Consider the following 25,143-nt stretch of genomic DNA (forward strand, 5'->3'; position numbering starts at 1 on the left):
GAGTCAGAAAGCCCAGAGTTCAAATTTGATCCAAGACACTTACCAACTGTATTATCCTGAACAAGTGACTGTAGTGTTGTTCTTCTTTTTCTAGAATATGATGGTTCTCTCTGGGAGCAGGTTTCTTGGGGAGGTTTTCTGGAGGCAGCCTTAGTTTCAGTTCAAGTAATAATCACCTCAAACACAGTCAGGGTATTTAAGTACAGTCTTTTATTGTCTTTTCCAAAATAGCCCAGTTAGTTTTTTTTAGAGGCCTATCTCCCTCGTTGGTTCCAAGAGCTCTTGCAGATTGTCTTTTGTCTCTTCCAGCTTCTACCTCTAGCTCAACTTCGACTTGTGGCTTCTCAATCTCCAACTGACGCTCCCCTCTCAATCTTTTCAACTGAACTCTCCTGACTGAGCTCAGCTATTTTTATGCTCTTTTAAAGGTATAAACTCAAAGGTTGACTCCTGCTCTGAGAGTGGGATTATGAGAGGTGTGAATCTGGATATCTCATACTGAACTCTGAAATCTCCCAAATGTGTTAACTAATGTGTGAGCTAATGTGTGAACTTCTCAAAGATGTTAACTTAAGCATTGTTTCTATCAATTCCATGTTTCGAGTTCTGGCTCATAATAAGTGACAATCCCTGCTTACATAAAACTGGAGAAAGAAAACATACCAATATCCTTTCCATGAAAATCCAATAAATAAATGGTTCATGGAGTTCTGGAGAGTAGAACTGAAGAATTACAAAAACTAATTCAATGGTTGAACTTGAACCCAGAAAAGGGAAAGTTTGTGTCCCATTCCATTGTGATTTTGTCTTTAAATTCTTTCTTTTCAGAAATACTGTTTTTAAACCAATGTGTAAATCTGATCTACTCACATGACATAGCTACAATAATTTTCTTTATTCATGGTATTTTCATGAGTTTCCTTTCATATTTTTAATAATAAACTTTTTGACTTTTTTTTTCCCTTGAGGGACCAGAAATAGCGAACAGAAAATCTTACTGAATTCAAATGAATTCAGCAATGGAAGAAGATTGTTACCATACAAATGGGCATTTACTAGAAACTCATCCCATATCTTAAACTACTAGAAGGGATATTCAGAAAAACAATTAACATCATTTGTGTGAAATAACATCAAAAATAAAGTCATGACACATTATTGCATATGGTCCTGTGAATATCAAGCTAATCTAAAGTTGTTAAAGCAACTGTGTAATTATTCTCTAAAGCAAAAAATGTTTTTTTTTGCTTTGTGATTCATGTTAAATTCTTGTGTGTAAGTGTGTGTATTTCTGTATAGACTGCTGAATCATGGAGCTCTTTATGACAAGTGGAAGCACAAATTACTCCTCTTTCAATGTTATCTTAATAATCTGATAAACAATGCAAATTTTACAAGAACCTTTAAGCAATATTTAAAAGTCTAACATCTTGAAGCTGGATGAAATTAACTCAGAAAATAGCTATTCAGCCATATCAAAACCAAGGCAACATGAATAGAAAAAGCTTCTAGAAAAGCAGACATAAAGAATGAACTTTCATTTAGGTAAGACTCATATTATGAATTTAAATAAAAGCATTCCTTCCTTCAGCTCTCACTAAATAAATAAATGACATGTATATATTCAATATCAACTATATAATTGTGATGAGGATGCTCTAAAATTATGTATTTATTTTTCTACAAATTAATCTACTTTTTGAGATTACATTTAAGTATCTTTATCTCAGAAATTAATCATAACACATAAAGAATCCTGATAAAAGATGGCATTTGCTTGATACTAAATTATGGTTTTAGTCTTTATTTGTTCCATAAAGCATGAAATCTAATAGACAGGCACAGTAACATAATTGCACTTCAAAAGTATTCGGTAAACTAAGAAACTACAAAGCCACATCTTGGCCTTCAGAAATCTCACTCCAATGACTTATTCAAGTGATCTTATTTGCTCATTAACAACACTAGGTACAGGTTGCAAAAGTCAGAAAGCTTGAATTTACATTTTTTAAAAGTACATCTTATCGCATTTTGATGCAATATTTCTGAGATACCAATTAAAATCTAACTTTATTTATTCATCTGTACTTTTAGTTTCAAATCTTTTTGCCCTAGATTCACATGCCTCATATGTGCCACAGTGATAGAATCACTCTGCTTCACATTTCAGTGTCGTGATAGTTTAAAATGTCATTTGATAGGGGACTTGGATTTAGCAGGCATGATTGATTTTACTATACATACTTACTCAAGTTTTAGTTTTTAAAATCTCAAAATAACAGAACATAACATATCCATGTTTAAAAAAATTACAAGCACAGAGTTCTGGATTTTAGAATAATATTATATATGTTGCAATAACAAATCTCTAACTACCTAATGTGAGGCATTTACAATTAATCCACATAAACTCTTTTTAATATTTAATATATTGGCATGAAAATCTATCTATGAGAAGCAGACAGAACCATCATTTAATATAAAGCTTATTTTATTTTGTTTCCATTCTACAGAGGTTTGAGTAACCCAAAAGAAGCCTATTTTAAGACCTGAATATGTGAGCAATTTTCCCTACAACTACATCAAATCCATTTTGAAGACTACACCAATTAATAATCATGTTATTCATAGTGATTTAGACAGAAGCAATTCTAATCTCCTAAGGGCTTACGATTTTCATTTTCAGTCAGTGTTTATCTTTTGTACTAAGTTGTACAGAAGAAATGTGCTTAAGAAAATGAAATAATGATTCTGTTAACTCAATATCACAGCCATTAAGTTTACTTTTCTAAGGATCTATTTATGAAATAACAGCACAAGCTAATACTAATTACTATACACTGTGTGAGAGCCTGAGGAATACAAATGTATCATTGTCCTTTTATTATTATGCATCTATAATGTTGCTTATTTGTTTTATGATTAGAATTGTTAATTATGTAAACTACTGTTTAGCTTTTGCTTCTCAAAAATCAGCATGCTTGGGGCAGCGAGGTGGCATAGTAGATAGAGCACCAGCCCTGAAGTCAAGAGGATCTGAGTTCAAATCTGATCTCAGACACTTAATACTTACTAACTTTGTGACCCTGGGCAAGTCACTTAATCCCAACTACCTCAGCATACACAAAAAAAATATTCCTCTTATCTGCATGCTATTTCCCAGGTGGTCAGGACATATGTTAAGTCATTTGATCAAGATGCTTTGTATATTTCTATGTGCATACTAACTGCCTCTCTTTTTTTATGCCTAGTATTTTCACACAGTGGCTGAAATATACTAAGTGTTTAATAAATGTTGGCTGATTGACTGACAATAATGAATATGTACTAAGGGCCAAAACACAATCAAAACTATGCAAAAGACTAAGAATTAATTTCCTTGGATCTCACCAATTAATATTAAATTTTTTTTCCCATGAGTACTAGAATAACTAGTTTTAAACAATTAATGTTCTTAAGTCTTCAAGTATACCTAAAGGGCCCTAAAGTCATGGTCTTCATTGAGGACCTATTCTTTGAGAATGAAGGATATACAACACCACCACCACCTAAAGGACTAAGGCTTCCCCAATAACTGACTGTCATTAGAAACAGATTTCTTTATAAACCAATTTTTACCTAGGGACTATTTAGGAAGAAGATTGGTGAAAGATTAGAATTGATTTGCAGGTATAGAAAAATGTTTTCTTTACTTAGTAGTAGCCAAAGGAGATATAGATATCTGCATCTAAAATCTGATATACACTATGGATTACAGATCCATCTGGCTATATCTCTGAAGGTTATCTATCCATGAATAACTATTTATTAAGCTTCTTGCTATGTGTCAGACACTATGTGCTAGACATTGGGCACATTGACAAAATAAATTAAACATTCTTACTTGTAGGTGTTGTATAAAAATGCTGAGGATTTATGGGGATTTATTTTGTATCCTGCAACTTTGCTAAAGTTATGAATTATTTCTAATAGCTTTTTAGTAGAATCTCTGAGGTTCTCTAAGTATAACATCATATCATCTGCAAAGAGTGATAGTTTGGTTCCCTCATTACCTACTCTAATTCCTTTAATCTCTTTTTTGACTCTTACTGCCAAGGCTAGCATTTCTAATACAATATTGAATAACAATGGTGATAGTGGGCAACCTGGCTTCGCTCCAGATCTTACTGGGAAAGGTTCCAGTTTTTCCCCATTGCATATGATGCTTTTAAATATATGCTCCTGACTATTTTAAGGAAAAGTTCATTTATTCCTATGCTCTCAAGTGTTTTTATTAGGAATGGATGTTGGATTTTATCAAATGCTTTTTCTGCATCTATTGAGATGATCATATTCTTACTTGTAAAGAATAATAACATATATTTCAATATATCTCAACTAAAAGAACTGTTCGGTTCTGCAAACATATATTGTATCTAGGATATACTGCAACATATCAAACATATAAAGGACTGCTTGCCATCTAGGGGAGGGGGTGGAGGGAGGGAGGGGAAAAAAATTGGAACCAAAATGAGTGCAAAGGATAATGTTGTAAAAAAAAAAAAAATTAAGAAATAAAAGAAATTATGGTTGATTATTTTGTTGGCCAAAATTCTGAAAAAAAAAAAAAAAAAAAACTAAACATACAGGCCTTGTATATTGGGTTTTGCTTTTATCTTTCAGCAGAATTTCAGAATTCTTTTCACTAGAATCTTTTGGTTTATATTTTCAGTAGGGTAAAGTCTATTACAAAACTATTTCTTTAAAGAGAATTATCTATTAAATGTTAGGGAACAGGATAGATGGTCTGATCATCTCTCTAACTCTTAGAATTTACCTCATGAACATAGAACAATTTTGAAGGAAGAAGTATGGATTTACAGGAGATGAGTCTTGCACAAAGTATCTTAAACTGTACTTAAGTACTTTACTGTACTTAAACTGATAACAAAATTTCACCATAAGAGATTAATTTTCTTTAATAATTAAATCTTTTTAAGATATCAAAGATCCTTCTATAAAAGTAAAATACTCTTAATAGAAAATGACACCTTAGAGAATAATAGTTGTAGTAGAAGATGAAAGAAAAAGGAAAACAAGTATGTAGAGGTATGCTTTTCTTCTTACTTTTCAATCACAAAAGACTGTGATTGAATTAAAAACATACTTTCCAATATTGGACAAATTTTTCTAAGACTGAATTTTCATAAGTACTTCAAAGAGACTGGTAAGTATGAGAAAAAGAAAAGATTTACGTTATAGAGTCTTACAAGAAATATATTTATTAATAAATAATTTTCAGTAGCTCTTGTGACAAGATTTAGGCTCCAGAAAATTTTACCTGATAAAAACTTCAGATGCCATCGATTAATAAAATCTACTTTTTTTTTCTTTTCTTTTTGAAGATGACAGAAAGGATAATGGCAATCATGAGGAGGTTCTTATGGTCTGACATAGTGGTAATGTCTTCAAGTTAGGTGAGAAGAAATATACCTATGAACTAATATTAAAACAAGTCTCCTGTTCTGTTCAATATATATGAAGTAGAGTGAATGTGATTCACTGAATTTGGTTATAGAGAATTCTACATATTTAAGAGTTATGATATTTAGCAACCAGAGAGATAGATGATTATCAACAATACTTAAGACTTACAGAATTGCTCATTTTATAGATAGAAAAGGACCTTAGAGATGACCTTCTCCTCATTTTCTCACCTTCTCATTTTACATTTAAAAAAAATTAAATGCTTTGCCCAAGATTTTACATTTAGAAATAGAACTAGAACCCAGGGAACTTGACTTTTAGTTCAGGGTTTTTTCTTACCTGTGGGATATATTCATATTTATTCAAATGAACATATTTTCTAACAAAAGAAAGGATATTTTCCTGATGATGCTGTTCCCACTCTATAATCAGTAAAACTCTTTTCTGGATGGAAATTGAAGAGAAAAAGGAGATTTGCTCTCTCAAAAGCAATAACCTTATTTTCTTCGTGTTTTTCACTCACAAAGGCCTACAAAAAATTAAAAATATGTTATATTTCAATTATATCTAAATAAATGAATTACTTAGAAATGAAAGAAAAATAGCTTTTACACTTAATACAATAGCTATTTATATTCTACTAGAAGATTTATCTAAAGTATTTTTTAAAAAAATGCACTATAGTCTTGACAAAAAAAAATTTTAAACAACAATAAGCTAGAATGCATATTAAAGTTCAGGGGAAAAAATTCACATCTTTTCCATGACAATAATAGTAATAAGGAAAAATAAACAATTATCTGTTGCTTATATGTTATGGTTAATTTTAAAGTTTATGTGTTGTGTAAATATATCCATATAAAAAGAAGAAGAAAATGTGGTTTTCAAATATCTGGGAAAAGGCTTTTACTCTTAAATTTATTTTTTTTCCTGAATACTCACAATGGTAATTCTATTTTTATCTTCATTACAGAATAAATGTGAGATTGTCATAACAAGACTTTGAAGTTCCTCAACAGTTATATGAAGTTATATATAAATGAGAACCTAAACTTATTATATATATTTAAATTTGCAAATTTTAAAACAGAGTACAAAAATTCTAATTCAAGATAACTGACTATAACTTTAAGTTTTCTAATGATAATTTTAAATTTTATTTCTATGAGGAGATGTTTCTATCTTTCCTGTCTTGTGGACTAAGAAAATATTATTTATTTATTTATTTTGCTGAGGCAATTGGGATTAAGTGACTGTCCAGGGTCACACAGCTAGGAAGTATTAAGTGTCTGAAGCCAGATTTGAACGTGGGTCCTCCTGACTTTAGGGCTGGTGCTCTAACCACTGCACTACTTACCTCCCCTTCCCCTTTCCCCAACATTATTTTTTGATAAGGGTTTAAAGGGTTTAAAGAAAACACTAAAAGTTTTGCAGTTCAGCAATGCTTCTGCGGAACAAAGGCTTTATTTCACTATTTCTGGGGAAAACTGCATTTGTGCATTTATTTCTGTCATATTCAAAGCAACTGTTAGCTATTAAATTTCACCAGGAAAAAAATTTACATATATTCATTTTACTTGTTCAAAGTAAATAGAAAATTGCTAATCTAGTTCTGATCATGAGTCAGCTTCATGAAAAATGCAAAAGTGTCAGAAACGATGGCTACTAGTGAAACGAACAAAATTTGGCAAACAGGAGAAAGAAAAGGCAAACGGAAAACATATACCATTACTGTTTTTTAAAATAACAATATAGTTCTATAATGAAATGATTTTTAAAAGGTATGGTCTTTTCACAACAATTCTACAATGGGTTTTATATAATAAGGTTTTACATTTTTATTTCAATCAATTTTTTAAAAAATTACTAATTTTAAAAATTACTATAATAATAGTAAGAAAATTATTATATTATTTTCAGTAAAGGATTTAGTGACATGTTTTGATCATTTGATTCATATTATTGATGGATACAAATGGATAATTAAGTGCCATATAAAAGAACTGTATATTGATTTAAAATGAATACTTTTCTAAATAGTTGATAGCATTTTCTGAATAGAGCTTACCTGAGGTGCTGAAAGCCAACCAAATCGTTCTTCCATCTTATTCATATCTTTGTCAAAGTTATTGAGGAATTTATAGCGAAGGAGTTCATCATCAGTCAGATGAAACTGTCTCCTAGCATAATGGTAACTCTCATTATTTCCTTTTCTTGGGAAGTCCAACCATTCTGGGTGGCCAAATTCATTACCTGTATAAAAACATCCATTTTAAAATGTAAGCTAGAAAGATAAATATTATAAAGCAAATTATAGGTATGTATCATGATATTAAACTCAAATTTTGCAAAAAAAAAAAAAGAGAGAGAGAGAGAGGAAAAACAATAAAAGATTTTTAAAATTCAATAGAAACAATATTTTTTTTAGAAGTATAACTTCTACATAAATGGATATGGGCAGAGCCAAGATGGAAGACAGAGCTGTCAATAAGTTGCCTGAGTTCCTCTCAGTTTCCCTCAGAAATACCTAGGAATGGATTCTGTAGTGATAGAATCTATAAACATTCAGAGTGAAACACTTTTCCAATTTAAAATATCTTGAAAGGACTTAAGCTTTCTTTCACTTGGGCAAGGGGAACATGGCCAAACACAGACATAGCATGGAGAATCTCATGGTAGGCTCTTAGCCAAAGTATACAGAACAACAGTTCTTCCATCCTGCCTCAAAAGGCCAACAGCTCAGCAGGCTAACTATGAGATATCCAAACTAAGTCTCAGAGTGGAAAAGCTAATAAGAGGCTTCCTGTACCATAGAAGCAGAGCTCAACTTTAAAAAAATAAAATGATCACTGACCAAAGAAGCTACTATGGCAACAGGAAAGATCAGAATACAAACACAGAAGAAGACAGCAAAGGCAAAATGCCTACATGTGAAGTCTAAAAAAGGGATATGAATTGGTTTCAAAGTTCAAAAAAAAAAGTTCTTGGATGAGCTCAAAAAGAATTTCAAAAATCAGGTAAGAGATGTAGAAGAAAAATTAGGAAAAGAAATGAAAGCTCAGAAGGAGAATTATTTTTAAAAATATCAACAGCTTGAGGGAAAAAAAAAAAAAAAAACCTCAATGGCTTTGAGCACAGAAATGAGTAAAGAAGATAACTCCTTAAAAAATAAATTTGGCAAAATGAAAAAAAAAAAAAAATTGAAGAAAACAACTTCTTGGGAACCTCAGCTGATAAGGAATAGCAGGCCCAATTGTGCTACTGAAACACTGCCCTAGACAGAAGGAACCAACACACCTGAAGCACTGAGGAAAAGATACTGCTGGCTATAAATCCTTGCAGGGGGGTGAAGTTTCTGGTTTGGTGTTCCAAGTCAGAGGGGAGAGCTGAAGTGAATTGAGAGACACCATTAATCCTATCCAAGGTTGAGGTGCTTACAATAATAATTTCTCATTTAAAGAAATATTAATAATTTACAGTCAAAGAACAAAGAACCAAACCATAGAAACTCACTATGCAATAGGGAAGACTGGGATTCATCTGGAGAGGACAGTGAAGTAAAAAAAAAGCCTCTTCTATTCCAGAGAGTAATGTCAAATACCCATCTGCAAATAATTTATAGAACTCATGAAAGACTTTAGAAATCAAATGAGAAAGACAGAGGAACACTTAAAAAAAAAGAACCATTCAAGAAAAACAAGAAGATTATGAAAAAAATAGCTAACCATCTACAGAAGGAGATACAAAATCATAAAGAAGATAATTCTTTGAAAATTAGAGTTGGGCAAGGGGAAGCCAGTTCAGCTATGAGACCAAGAAATAACAAAACAAAATAGAAAGAATGAAAAAAATTTAAAGAGAATGTGAAAGAAAAACAATAGATCTGGAGAACAGATCAAGAAAAGAACATATAAGAATAATGGTACGACTTGAAAGTTGTGACGAGAAAATGAATCTTAAATGACTGAAGAAAACTGTACTGGAGCAAGAGAAATAGGAACAGGATAAAATCCACTTATTACCATCTCAAAGAGATCCTACATGGAAAATACATGGGAATATTATTGCCACATTTTGAAACGTCCCAGATGAAAAGGACAAATTTACAAGAAATAAACAAAACAATTCAAACATGCTAGAGCTACAAAGCACTGTACAGGATTTAAAGACTGCAGATCCTGGAATAATGTATATCAACAATCTAAAGAATTAAAACTGTGATCAAAAATAAAATATCCAACAAACCCAAACATAATATTGAACAATAGCAAAAACAGGACATTCAACATTGAACAAACTTACATATTTTCAGGATTTTGATGCCAACATGAAAGATTAATTTCAAAAGACTCAACAAGGACAAACTGTTTACATTTTTACATGAAAACTTGTACCCTATATTTAAGATTTACATCACTAAGTGGATAGATAAAAATAAAGATTGGGGCAGAGTGATGAATGATTTAACTCTAAAAGCAAAACTCAAGGAAAAAGTAAAAATAGTAATAAGGCTATATGAATGAGGTATACACACAGTAGAATAACTCCCAAAATCTAAAAAGAAATAAGAGGGGAGGGAATAGGATAAGGTGGAATATAGAAGATGCAAAGATTTATGGCAGTGGAACATAGATTAATAGGCAAGGCTAAAGAGGAAGGAAAGGGGTAGCATGGGATAAGGTAGGGCACAGAAGGGAATTTAGATTAAAAGAAGTGGAAAATGGTGCATAGATTAATGAGAATGGGATAAAGAGGAAAGGAAAAACTGAGGAGAGAAGCTTTATGGGAAGGATCCATAGGTGGGGGGAGGTTAAGTAATAACAAGGCAAGTGAAAGAATAGAACTAAAGTAGAAGAATTAGCAGGGATAGGAAATAGAAGATATATAAAAACACTATAATAAGGACTAGGGGCAGAGATTCCAAACATGGTAGCCATGTGAGGACCTCTGTCCATTGGACCCTCTGTCCAGGGGCTTCCTTATCTCTATCTTCACCTATCTCCTTAATTCCAAACCTAATAATAAACCTCTTTTATCAATCTTAAAAAAAACAAAAAAACAAGGACTAGAATTAGAATTTATTAGGAAAAAATAGAATTAGTAATCATTGATCTCAAAGTCAAACTTAATGATTCAGTCAAGAGAAAAATCTATGTCAATCACATTAATATTGTTTTAGATGCATTGTCTACATATGTGTAAAAGAGATGTATATATGTCTTTATGCATGTTGCTATAGATGTGTGTATGTAAGTATAGGTGTGTGAATAAACATACAATACACACATACACATACATATATAAATAAATATATGTAAAAATTTACTCATGCTTAAAATAGTCTGCTTAGGAGAGGAAGGGGAAAAATGAAGGGGACAGGGAATAAAGTAAAAAGTTCAAAACAGAGAATAAAAGAATAGCATACAAGGAAGCAAAGATGGATAGTTATGAATATAATCCTTTCTATACATTTGTTGAAATGTACATTGTGGTCACATATCTTGAATTCTCCCTGATGTTTTGCTTGGCTCCTGATATATATTTTTTTAATTTTCCTTTACTATTTAAAAAAAAATAGTTTTAAATAAATTTTTTTTAAAAGAAAAAAATTAAATTGGCAAAAATGAAAAAAAAAAAACACTTAAAACAATTCCTTTATTAGTACATTTGGCAAAATGGAAAAGGAAGTAAAAAAAACTAACTGAAGAAAATAATTTGTTAAAAATTAGAAATGAATAAATGGAAGAGAATGACTCAATGTCACATCAGGAATCAGTCCAAAAAAAAAATCAAAACAATGAAAATATAGAAGAAAATGTAAAATACCTCATTGGAAAAACAAATGACCAGAAAAGAGTTCCAAGAGAAAGAATTTAAGAATCATTGGACTACCCAAAAACTGTGATCACACAATGAGCCTGGACAATATAGTTAACAAAAATCAAGGAAAACTGCCCTGATATCCTATTACCAGAGAGTAAAACACCATTGAAAGAATCCATCTGTCATCTTATGAAAAAGACCCACAAAATGAAAACTCCAAGGAATACTGTAGCTACATTCCTGAATTATCAGATCAAGGAGAAAATACTGCAGGTAGCCAGAAAGAAAGAATTCAGATATCAAGGAGCCACAATTAGGATTATCTGGAACCAAGCAGCTTCTATCTTAAAGGATCAGGGGGCCTGAAATTTTGGAAAGCAAAGGAAACGCAAGGATTAACTAATCCAGCAAAACTGAACATTATCTTTCAAGAGAAAAGATGAACATTAAATGAAATAAGGAATTTTCAATCATTGCTGATGAAAAGAACAACGCTAAATCAAAAATTTGATCTGAAAATACAAGACTCAGGAGAAGCATAAAAGGGTAAATAGTAAAGAAAAAAATTGTTAAAGGTTAAACTGTATACATTCCCAAATTGTACTTGCAACTCTTTTTTCAGGGCAGTTAAAAGGAGTATACCATTAAAAAAAAAAAAAAAAAAGGCAGATGAAATTATTGGCTAAGAGATATTCTACATATTATAAATTTTTAAAGCTTTTTACTTTATTCCCCCTTCCCCCAAGGGACTTGCCCAGGGTCACACAACTAGGAAATGCTAAGTGTATGAAACCAGATTTGAACTCAAGTCCTCCTGACTTCAGGGCTGGTGCTCTATCCACTACACCACTCACCTAGCTTCCCCAACCTTTTTACTTTCAAAATACATATGTATGGAAAATTTTTCAACATTGACCATTGAAAAATCTTGTGTTCCAAAACTTGTCTGTCTTCTTTTATCATAGTTTATTGCTTTCCTTATAATCTTGTCTGCATTGATTTTGTTTGTACAAAAACGTTTTAACAAAATTATCTATGTTTTATTCAATAATGTACTTCAGTTCTTCTTTGACTACAAAATCCTTTCTTCTCCACAGATCTGAGAGATAAACTATCCTTTGTTCTTCTAATTTGCTTATATTATCCCTTTTTATCTCTAAAACATGAACCCATTTTGACAAACTTGGTATATGGTGTTAGGTGTTGGTCAATTTCTGCCATACTAATTTCTAATTTTCCCAGTAGTTTTTGTCAAATAATCTCAAAAGCTGGGGTCTTAAGATTTGTCAAACACTAGATTACTTCAGTTGTTGACTATTTTGTCCTTTGAACCTAACCTATTCCACTGATTGACTACTCTATGTCTTGGCCAGTACCAAATGGTTTTGATGATCACTGCTTTATAAGATAGTTTTAGGCCTGGTATAGTTAGGCCACCTTCACTTACATTTTTTTCCCATTTATTCCCTTCAAATTTTTGATTTTTTGTTCTTCGAGATTAATTTTTTTCCCTAGATCTGTAAAGTAATTTCTTGGGAGTGTGACTAGTATGGCATTGAATAAGTAGATTAATTTAGATAGTATTGATATTAAAATTATATTTCCTCAGTCTACCCATGAACACTTGATATTTTTCCAACTGATTAGTTCTGACTTCATTTGTGTGGAAAGTGTTTTTTAACTGTATTCATGTAGTTTCTGACTTTGCCTTGGCAGGTAGACTCCCAAATATTTTATATTATCTACAGTTATTTTAAATGGTAGTTCTCTTCTATTTCCTGCTGCTGGACTTTTTGGTAATATATAAAAATACTGATGATTTATGTGGATTTATTTTGTATCCTGCAACTTTGCTAAAGTTGTGAATTGTTTCCATTAGTTTTTTAGTTTATTTTCTAGGGTTCTTTAGGTATACCATTATATCATCTGCAAGAAGTGATGATTTAGTTTCCTCATTACCACTTGAATTCCTTTAATCATTTTTTATCATATTGTAAATTAAAAAAAAAATTATAGCTTCTTTATTCCTTTCCACATTATTTTCCTAAGATCTATTGCTGCATTAGTTTTGTTTGTACAAAAACTTTTCAATTTGATGTAATCAAAATTTCCTATTTTGTGATCAGTAATGATCTCTAGTTCTTCTTTGGTCATAAATTCCTTCCTCTTCCACAGGTCTGAGAGGTAAACTATCCTGTGTTCCTCTAAATTATTTATAATCTCATTCTTTATGCCTAGATCATGAACCCATTTTGACCTTATCTTGGGGTATGGTGTTAAGTGTGGGTCAATGCTTATTTTCTGCCATACAAGTTTCCAATTTTTCCAGCAATTTTTGTTAAACAGTGAGTTCTTATCCCAAAAGCTGGGGTCTTTGGGTTTGTCAAACACTAGAGTATTAAAGTTATTGACTGTTTTGTCCTTTGAACCTAACCTATTCCACTGATCAACTAATCTATTTCTTAGCCAATACCAAATGGTTTTGGTAACTGCTGCTTTACAATATAATTTTAGATCTGGTACAGCTAATCCACCTTCATTTGATTTTTTTTTTCATTAATTCCCCTAAGATCTATTTCAAGAATTATTGAACACTATGAAATGCAAAATGGACAATTTTGATTACATTAAACTAAAAAGTTTTTGCACAAATAAAACCAATACAAACAAGGTAAAAAGGAAGAGCAAAGCTGGTTTAAAAAAAAAAAAAAGCTTTACAGCAAGTGTTTCTGATAAAAGTCTCATTCTTAAAATATATAAAGAATTTTGTCAAATTTATAATACAAGTCATTCCCCAATTAAAAATGGTCAAAGGATATGAACAATTTTCAGATGATGAAATGAAAGCCATCTATATGAAAAAATGCTCTAAATCACTACTGATTAGAGAAATGTAAATTAAAACAACTCTGAGGTACCATCTCACATTTCTCAGATTAGCTAAGGTGACAGGAAAAGATAATTCTAAATGTTGCAGGGGACATGGGAAAATTGGGACATTAAAGCATTGTTGGAGTTGTAAAATCATCCAACCATTCTGGAGAAGAATCTGGAACTATGCCCAAAGGGTTATTAAAAAGTGTGCTTACTTTTTGAGCCTACAGTGCCACTATGGGGTCTACACTGCCAAGAAATCACAAAGGAGAGAAAAGGACTCAGATGTGCAAAAATGTTTATTGCATCGATTTTATGGTAACAAAGAATTGGAAACTGAGTAGATGCCCATCAACTGGAGAATAGCTGAATAAACTATGGTATATGAAGGTAATGGAATATTATTCTTCTATAAAAAATGATGAAAAAGCTGATTTTAGAAAGGCTTGGGAAACTACACCAACTCATGCTGAGTGAAAAAAACAGAACCAGAAAAACTGTACATAATAATAGCAAAAATATGCAATGATCAACTATGAAAGCCCTGGTTCTTCTCAGTGGTTCAGTGATCCAAAGCAGTCCCAAAAAGAGTTTGGCCAAGAAATACCAATGGCATTCAGAAAAAGAAATATGGAGATTAAATACAAATCCACATGGTATGTTCACTCCTTTTTTTCTGTTTTTGTCTTTTGTTCTGATTTTTCTCTCTGAACATGATTCATGAAGCACTTTATTAAATTATTATTAATAAAATAATTATTATTAAATTATTATTATTAAAGTTAATAATAAATTAATTAATTTTTTTAAACTGCACTTTTTGGTCCTGGAAGCATGCAATTGGGCTTAAATGTAACATATTCCCTAAAGCATATCAAGACACAAATTTGTAGAAATCTGTCATTCATAAAGTTTGCATTGTCTACTATACTGCTTTTTATATACATAGGTAAATAATGAACTTGAGTCTATATAATTCTGCATAAAAATCAAGTGATACCTGGAATATTGTCTTAAACTTTACTCCAGGATATATAAACCATGTTTTACTTTTGAGAACACAGGAGGAAACATACAGGGAATAAGAGAGAGCATTCCAAAAAAGTATCACACTAAAATATCAAAAGCAATGATAGAAATACAACAGTCTGAATAAGCTATTGCAATAAGGAACATATTTCTAGGGACAAATCATCAAAATATTAAGTTAAAATAATAAATTTACATTTACATTCTGTTTCAATTTCATGTCATTATTTTAAAGTTATGTTCTAAATCAATCAATCAATAAACATTTATTAACAATCCTCTATATGTAGGCATAGCCAACATTTAGTAATTTCTCTATTAATAAAATTACAAAATCCATGTAGCCTAAAATGGAATAACATTTTAAAGAATCCTATTAACTGTCTTAATGAAATAAAGCTGAAATGAAAGTCTTTTAAGTAATAAGATTTACTGGAATATTGGACTGAATTAAGCAAGGGATTAAACTTCCTGGAAGGAGGCTATTGTCCTTTTCCACTCTGTTCATGTTAGATGTAGTATGAATAGAGGGCACCAGGATTTATAAAGGGCATTGATAAAGTGGAACAGGACTAGTGGAAGGCCTTATGTCCCTGTCATAGAAGAATCAATTGAAGGAGTTGGGAGTGTTTAACATGGACAAGAGAATTTGCTACCCTATTAGCAGAATATAAGTTATTTGAAGATCTGTAGGGCAGAAGAAAGATAAGACCTCTTCTGGTTTGACAGAACAGGTAGAATAAATAGCAATGAATGTTAGTGGCAAAGAAGCAAGGTTTGATATCAGAAAACATTCCTAATGAATAGAGCTATTCAAAATTATAATGAGGCTGTCTTTAAAAGTGATAAATAATAATGCACTTTATAGATCTTCAGTGCAATTACTCCTAACATAACCTAATGAAATAGCTATTATAACTATGTTGTCGATCCATTTTACAGATACTGAAAAGGAAGTCCTGGGAAGTTAAATGATCACATATATGAAGCATAGGTATTATCTATTATTATCTAGGTTATCAGAAATTAAACCTAGGTCTTTTGACTGAAAGTCAGCTTCTCTCTCCACTTATCTATTCTACCTTCCATAAAAGGACAGGCCCAATCTGCAACATATATTCACTAAAAGGAACCTTTTTTCAAGATACTCCCAATCATCTGACTTCTGTCAGTGATCTCCACTTCTTTAAAAAAAATGAAAAAGAAAGAAAAGAAATTCTAAGTTGTTAGTAAACTTTAGTCTTTTTTATTGTTCTCTTCTAAATTTTCATAAAAGGAAATGTGGCATATTATACAGAAGTACAAAATATATTTAAATGTTAGCTATTATTAAGTGTATTAATAACTTAATATTAAATAAAAGCATTTGTTTCTTCATTATTCTGGTACTTTTATCAAGTTTTTAAAAATTTACTCTACTTATATTGTATATAAGTAGAGTAAGTATTTGTAAGTAGAGGAGCAGTGAAGGCCCACTTAAGGCTGACTGATTAATGATATCCACCAAAGCTAAAAGTAATACATAGATGTTAACTAGCTCAGAAAATTAATTTTCACTTAGAGAACCTCAATTCAGATGTCAGCTGTGATTCTTTCTATGACCTTGAGTATCTCTTACAAGGAAGAGAGAGAAGGCTAATTTAGAACAAAAAACATGGGAGGAAGGATATTTTCATTGAGACTAGAAAATAGGATCAGACCAAGACCAGAATCATTTATATTATATACTAGGGGCAATGTACCTGGAGTTAATCAAATAAGAGAAATATATTCAGCTTTGCATGTAAGGAAAATTACTTAAGCAGTAATTTTATAAGAGAAACTAGAATGAGGAGAAACTTGGGGCAAAAATCAATTAGGATTCTTTTACAATAACGCTGGTTGATAAGGGATAAGGTATATAAGAAAAGGTATGAACAGCAAAATTTGGAAACTGGGTATGCTGGTTGAGTGAGAGTGAAGAATTGAATTTACAAATTTGGCAAATTGGTAGTGCTTTTTGGGAAAAAAGGAAGCTTGGAAGGCTGGAGAATGTAGAGGAGAGATAATGAGTTCATTTTGGTACATATTGATTTGAAATGTCAAATAGACAATTAGTATTATGGGATGAAACTTAGAGAAAAGTAGTGAGTCATTTGCATTGATATAATAATACAATAGTTAAACACATGGGAGCTAATGAGATTATCAAGAGACAGGGTGAAGGAAGATAAAGGCTTAGCCATGTCTAATTAATTACATTATTTTTCAGTCAAAAAGCATTTACCAAGTGCCTTCTAAGTGCCAAGCACTGTGCATAATCATTGGAGTCCCTTCTTTTTCTTTCTTCTTTGAAAAATGATGATAAGAATGCTACTGTACTTCTCAGGATTTAGTGAAATTAAAGCAATAATATAATAATTGTTGTTATTTTTTGCATAATGCCCGAGTCTTTCACAGAACTTTTAACATAGCTGTTATACAATATTAATTGTTTTATCTTACTTTTTTGTAGCTTGGAGCCCAACCAGAAACTTTGTCTATTTATCTCTCCAAATCTAAGAATGCATGAAAAACTGTAGAAGGTAGAATAGGAAATTTTTCCTCTGATATTCTTCTACTAAAGGGGACTCTCCTCTCATCTTTTAATTCATCTCATCATTTCAAATTGGATTTTATGATCTCCAGAAGCCTATTATTCTGCATTATATAAGCTGATACTAAAACCTGGCTTTTCTCTGATGGTACAGCTTCTCTGGCTACCCTTTCTGTAATGCTGCACCTTCATTCATTTTCCCTAGTTTCCTGGTTGAGTATGGAGAGTTGCAATGTTCCTTGCTCCCTTTCCCCTTTAGTAATCTCTCTCTTCCTTTAAGGTTCATGCTGTTCATAAATATCCATAAATAGCACTTCTCTTCTTTCCTCATTGAGTTTGATATGTGGCTTACACTTTTATTTATCCTCTCCAACTCCTGCCCTCAAACTCAGGGACTTCAGCATACATATTGATTCATATAGGATTCTCCTAACTTCTCAGTTTCTCAATATGCTCTTCTCCCATGAGATATCTCACTTACACACAAATGATCTGACTTATAATATTGCCATCACCCACCTCATGTTCAAGAATTCTGAAATCTCCTTATCCAACATAATCTATTGATCTTTCACCTCCTCCTTTGCTTTCCCTTATGAAGCCCTTCTCTTCATCTTCACCATAATGTCAAGTCCCTTGACCTCTCAGTGTTCTCTTAGGTCATCCCTTAACACTAGCCACTGTATCTCCCCATCTTGAATCCTTGGTAAATCAGTTCAACTTTATATTTTCCCCATCTCTTGAGTCTACTATGTACCAGGCATAGTGCTAAGCACTAAAAATATAAAGAGTGTCCCTGCCCTTATAGAGCTTAAAAATCTAATGTGGGAAACAATATCCAAACAAATATGTACAAAGTTATGTGCAGGATAAACAGGAAATATTTAGCACAGGGAAGGCACAGTTAAGAGGAATTGGGAAAGGCTTTCTACAAAAGATAGGTTTTTATGTGGGACTTAAGGAAACCAGAGAGATCATAAATTATGACAGAGTAGGTAGGGAGAGCATTCTCAGCTTGGGGAAAAAAATCAGAAAAAAAAATCTGAGATGAATTGACTCACTCAAAGAACTAACTTAGGAGGTCAGTGTCACTAGTCAGGTCCCTAACATATTACAAAAAAGAAATTAAAAAGGAGAAATAGTATAAAGGCTGTCATCAAAGAAATATAAAATGAAAATTGAAGATAGTACAGGTATGTGAAAGGAGTAAAATTCTTACAAGACAAGAATACTCTTAAAAGATTTTACCAATATTCTAACAAGACAAGAAAAAGCAAAGGAGATCTGCATCATTATTTGGTGAACTTGTGGGAAAACATGGACAAGTTTGTAGGATCAAGAGGTTGAGATGCTTTTTAATCCATATTATTAAGGAGAATTTCCACACTGACAAGATCATAGATCCATATGAATATTTAAATATGGTTAAATGAGAGTTCAGTAAAGTACATGCAAAATATTTTTATAATTATAACTCTAATAACAATTTTAAACATTTAATAATTTTAAAACAATTCAATGAAATTCAATTTGATTAGAAATATATGTTTTCAGATGCCTAAAATAAAGTGGTGATAGGATAATTCACATTGCATTATGATTTGTCTGCGGTGACTCAGCTGGAAGAATATCACCTCAAAAATCAATATACAAATTGGATTATGAACTTGTCTCAGACAACTTTTTTTCCCTGGTTTAGACTGGCAGCAGTTGCTGAGGAAAATCAATTCCATCTTTGCTATGGATGTTAGATAACATAGGAGAATCTTTCCTCACAAAGTAATATACTGTCTCTTGCCTGAATATCTTTTGCTGTTGAATATCGGCTCCCCTTTCCTCAAATGATTGATCATTTTGTTCAAACTTATCAACTTAGAAGGGAATCATATTTTCTCTTCTTTTAATACTTAAAATCATGAAATATTTATTTCCCACAATCTACAACATTTGACATTGAAAATATATTATCAAATTGTAAATAATTTAAATTTTCCATCAAAGAAACACTTCAATTTATATTTAGAGTTTGTCATAGAAAACTACACATTATGTGCTTTAGCGAATGGTATACTTGATTTATTGGCGAATCTGTTAAAAGTATTTAACAATATTTATATATATTCATTATGATGCAATCTGAAATGTATTATATGAATTTTAGATAATAAGTACAACATTCAATAGGAAAGATTAGAGAAATTAAAAAAAGGGAATATGTATTAAAGAGTTTCAACAATGAAACATTTTAAAAATTGTCATTACAATTCTGTCAAGCAATTGATACTGTTTCTGGCCTTCACAATGTTTAGCTTTTTTCCAGAATAAATACTATTGGAAGGAAAAAGAAATAATTGCATCTATTTATGAAAGATGAAGTTCAATTTATGAGTGAGGAAAAACCATGATAAATTGAAAGATTTTGGAATAGGTAAGAGAGATTATAGATGACTATATTTAAAAATCACTTAGATTTGCAGAAAACCTTTAATACACACCTTAATAAAACACACACACATACGTAAACATACTTCTGCTTAAGCTGGAAAATTTGGATATAACACAGAATTAAAGAAAATTACAATAGAAAAGCCAAACTAAACCAACTATATTTTGCATATATCTTCTGAAAATTATTTCTATTTTAAATGAACTGATGGCAATGGCAAATTAAATTTAATATTGATGACTATAACATTAAATTTCATATTTGGTTCAAATATGAGAAAAAGACAAATATAAAACAAAATCTCAAATACAGATTTTCAAAGTGACCCTGGAATAAGAGTATGGTGTTCTCAAACTGCAGAAAAAAACTGAAAAGTCAGAAGTCTTATATTAGCTCAAAGAAATTATATGTAATGAAGAATAAAACTTTCATTAAAGTAAGAAAGAATAGTTTCTTTGCTGTTTCCCCCAAATTACTTAAGAGACCCGAAATGATTCAGTGAAAAAAGGTGGAAAGATGAGTCTAAGAGCTGCTGTGTGTAATAGAAAGATAGCTAAGAAATCCAGATTTATTTAAATGAAAGCAAAAAAAGTAACCTATTTTATTATATAAATAACCTGAATGAACAGAAAAAAAAATTAAATCAGCACTTGCATTCAACCCCATATAATAATATGAGATATACAAATAAGTACTAAAATGACAAATGAATATCCCTCAATATATCAGGCAAGAAAAAAATTTGTAAAACTCAGTAATGCCACTACTGGGTTTGTATCCCAAGGAAATCATAAAGGGAACTCACTATTCATACTAAAGATCCTTGAAGTATTAAGTGCTGTTTTTCCCCAAGGAAGAAGACAAAACTCATAACCTGAATCTAAAAGTTGATAGTTATCTAAAATTTAAGTTGTTATTTATTAAACTTTAATTTGAAGGTAACTTTAGCTAAAATCAGAAAATTTTGATGATATTAAATTAGGTCAGGGAAAAACTAGGATAATTTGCTTTGCTTATACGCTGTTCAGAACTTCAAAAGTATTAAGCAAAAATGAATTGCTTGATTCATAAAGCAGGAAACATGTCAGGAATCTTGAATTCCTTAGACAATATATGACATAAAATAAAAATAAAAAAAGATACTTTGTCAAAAGAGGGGGAAAAAAATGCTAGATAATTCTCCTCCTAGCTATTGCCCTTTTCCAAATCTTTCAATTCATGATTTTTTTTTTTCATTTTAAGCTCATTTTTTAGAATAATTTTTTTTTAATGGGCAGATTTGGGATATTTTTGCTTGTTGATAATCTCTTAATTGGAAGAACCTAGTTGGCTCAGTGGATATAGCAATGGACCTTGAAGGAAGAAGGAATAATTAGAATAATTATAATAATGTAAGAAGTAGAAGGTATCAATCGAAAGTTATTTCTAAAAATTCTTTTTAAATATTTAAAAATTGTCCCCAAGATTTAATTGCTTCAGGTGACTAAGATTCAGCTGCTAAAAGAGAATCAACAATAGCCTGGGTAGCTAGGTGGCACAGCAGATAGAGTACTTTGCCTGAAGTCAAGAAGACCCCTGAATTCAATCAAACTCAGCCTCAGACATTTACTCAGCTGGGTGACTTTGGTCAAATCACTAAACTAGTTTAACTCCATTTCCTCATCTGAAAATGGGAATAATAATAGCACCTAACTCCCAGGGATGTTGTGAGGATCAAACAGTAAGTGCTACTTTAAATCTTGTCTACTACTACTTGCTATTTATTATTGTTGTTTTTACTGTCTCAATGAACATTTTTCCCTTTCCTGCTCTAAAGGTTCTTAAGTAAACTTTATCTTCTTCCATGTTCAAAACAAAACAAAACAAAACAAACAAAAAAACTAAGTTAAGCTGCTTTAAGAAGCACAGAGAAGACAAGTAATAATCCTGCTGTAATTTGCCCTGGTCAGAATACATCTAGATTACTATATTCAAATATAAATGCCATATTTTGAGAACGTTGTAGGTAAATGGGGAACATATATAAAAGAAGAAAACAAGAATAGTGAACTATAATCCAGAAGAAGAAAACAAGGATAGTGAATAAGCTTGTGATCAAGTCATATGAAGATGATACACAGACACTGGGAATGCTTAGTCTGAAGGTGAGGATACAATAGCTATATTCAAGTATTCAAAGGGTTGTTTCTTCAAAGAGGAATCTTATTTGTTCTGCTTGGCCTCAGAAGGCAGAATTAGTATTAACAGTAGAAGTTTCAGTAAGGAGATTTAAAGGAGATTTAGGCTTGACATGAGGAAAAAAAATACTTCCTTACTATTCTATTTCAACTTATTTATCTACAGAAGTCAAATCACCAAGAATATTTTAAATTGATATATTTTTAAGCCATGATTGATTCTGTAAATAACCAATAGAAATCAATAATCAAAATTCAATTTGGTCACTGTAAAATGACTTATTTATTATACTTCTCAACTCCACAAGCTCAAAATAAATGGAGGGTAGGTTTGTTCTTGTTACTTTAACAAACTATTTGTCAATACGGATCTTAGTTTGAATTTATATAAAGAAAGGGGAAAAATGACTCAGAGCTACAAATATGAACTCCTCCCCAAAATTCTCAGTGTCAAGCTGCATTAAAAACTTTAAAAAAGTTTGATCTATGAAATGGCAAATATATGAACAATTAGAAAGGTAGAAAATAGATTTTTATTTTACTCCTTTAAATACATGATGAAAAGTGATCATAGTTATGATGATGGTGGAGAAAAATTACACAATATACATTCAATATCTAAGGTGTCAATATGTAAATATTTTGAAATATGACTGTCAAAAATAAAACACACAAAACAAACATAAGTGCAAATCAACAATAACTCAGTACAATTGTAAAATGATTTCATAATCTATATTGTTTACTTCTGCTTTCATTTATTGATCCAAGAAAATATTTAACATTATTTAGTGTCACAATTTTTATATGTTCAATTTTATATATTTGTTGGAGTCTTCTGGAACTTAAGTGACAACTATAGCTCTAAACGGTCATTGTTAGCGAAATATTTGGAGTCTCAAATGAAATTTGGAATATGATATAATAAGGGTCATAGACTATTTTGTTTTTTATTGAAAATCAGAGATACTTGTTTTCTACTAAATAGGCTTAGTTCATACAAGTCTTATATTACCAGATAGAAGTATGAGAATTTGGTCTCTTACAAAATTTATTAAATTATAAACATATCCAGAAGATTTTGCTTACCCTAAGGCTTTCCTAAGAAGTAACATAGAAATAACTCATTCCTTATTCATTCATTCATTTAAAAATGTATTTATCAACTGCCTAACATGTGCAGGAAATGGTGCTAAAGAGCTATAGGTACAGAAAGATAAACAAGACTCTTTCTCAAAGCTTTATAAAAGAATTTAGACTGATGCTTCTCAGCAAACTGTGTATAACTGAACTATTTCTTTCCCTCAAGCCTTACTGCTAATACAATTGCTTAAAGTTCAAATAAAGCATATTTAGTTTTATCATGCAAGGCTATTCTGACTAGAGTCACTTTACCTGATATTCTTCTCAAATATTTTTTACACTCTTTTTTAAAAAGTAGATTACTCATCAGCAGTTTATATGGAGAAATCACTCAATCTTTCTGGACCAATTTTCTCATCTAAATGATGAAACTGAAGTAAATGAAGTTGTTTCAACTTTATCCTTTTCCCAAAAAAGGTAAACTTTTATTGTATGAAAGATCTATTCTTTGTCAATTACAACTTGTGTCTCTAACAAATTCTTCAATACTAAGAGAATGGGGATTAAGAAATTTTAGAATATTTATTTTGATAAATATTTTATGTAGCAAATTCTTTTATACTGAATACTATTAAGACAAGCACAAAAATATTTTGCCTAATTGACAACCTACCTACTAAAAATGACGTCAACAAAATAATAAGGACCAGAAAATAATGCAAACAGTACTTCAGAATTTCTTTTAAATATTTTACAAAGACAAAAATACTTTTTGGCATTATTTTCCTTTCATAATTTATGCCATGTGCAATTATAAAAGTAGAATTTCAATTTCATATTTCCAATTTGATACTATGAAAATATTTTATATAAATAATGTTTTTAATTATATTGCATAATCACATTAAATTTTTCATTTTATTCACTTGAAACTCATATTTAATATGGATAAAACATACTTACCCATAAAGTTCAGATATCCTTCCCCTCCAAGCGCATGAGTGATGAGACGAATCATTTTATGAAGCTGTATTCCACGATCAATAACTAGAGTAAGAGGGGACAGCACACTCATATTTGTATACATTTCTGCATCCATCAACCAGAATGCCAGGGTTTTATCACCAACAAGAGCCTACAACAGTTAAAAACAACAACATGGGGATAAATAAAACATGAAATGTGTTATAAACAGTTATAATTTGAATCAAATTTACAAACAGATATTGCCCTCCTTAGGGCGAATAGCTTAGGTGAAGAAAAATTGAATTTCTTATTTTGCAAATATTTTCTTAGAAGAATATGAGCCAATTTCAGAAGGTGACAAATTTATTTTCAAGAGGATATTTAATTCCACAAAACTTCTGAAGAATAGTAAATGGCAAACCATTAAATGTACTTAAATTCCCACAGATGTGTATGCAGATAATTAGAAAGGATGTGTCAGGTTTTTTGAAATATCTATAATCAGTAATTAAAATAATGATACTAATTAGAAGAAAAAGTCAACTTTAGATTATCTGTGAAAATATAGTAGAATAGTGACTTATATGATTAAAATATTTTTAACTGTTCTAAAATATATTATGACAGGAAGCAAACTTAGTTTCTATTTGCTGTTTAAGTTAACAGTCATTAAAGCTCACTGCTTTATAGTTTACATAGTGCTT

At 31.0% G+C, this 25,143-nt stretch overlaps 1 protein-coding gene across 1 annotated transcript in view; it reads right to left on the reverse strand.

Annotated features, from left to right (window-relative positions):
* The window catches only part of GBE1 (1,4-alpha-glucan branching enzyme 1), a 197,234-nt gene that overhangs the window by 18,427 nt on the left and 153,664 nt on the right, over window positions 1-25,143 (reverse strand). The window contains exons 12-14 of the mRNA XM_051984360.1: window positions 24,437-24,608; window positions 7,535-7,719; window positions 5,863-5,995 (exon numbers count right to left, since the gene is read on the reverse strand). Coding sequence (XP_051840320.1) covers window positions 5,863-5,995; window positions 7,535-7,719; window positions 24,437-24,608 — 490 coding nt within the window. The remainder of the gene's footprint in view (window positions 1-5,862; window positions 5,996-7,534; window positions 7,720-24,436; window positions 24,609-25,143) is intronic.

Source organism: Antechinus flavipes, chromosome 3, assembly GCF_016432865.1.
Source record: "Antechinus flavipes isolate AdamAnt ecotype Samford, QLD, Australia chromosome 3, AdamAnt_v2, whole genome shotgun sequence".
In the NCBI taxonomy this organism is placed as follows: Eukaryota; Metazoa; Chordata; class Mammalia; order Dasyuromorphia; family Dasyuridae; genus Antechinus; species Antechinus flavipes.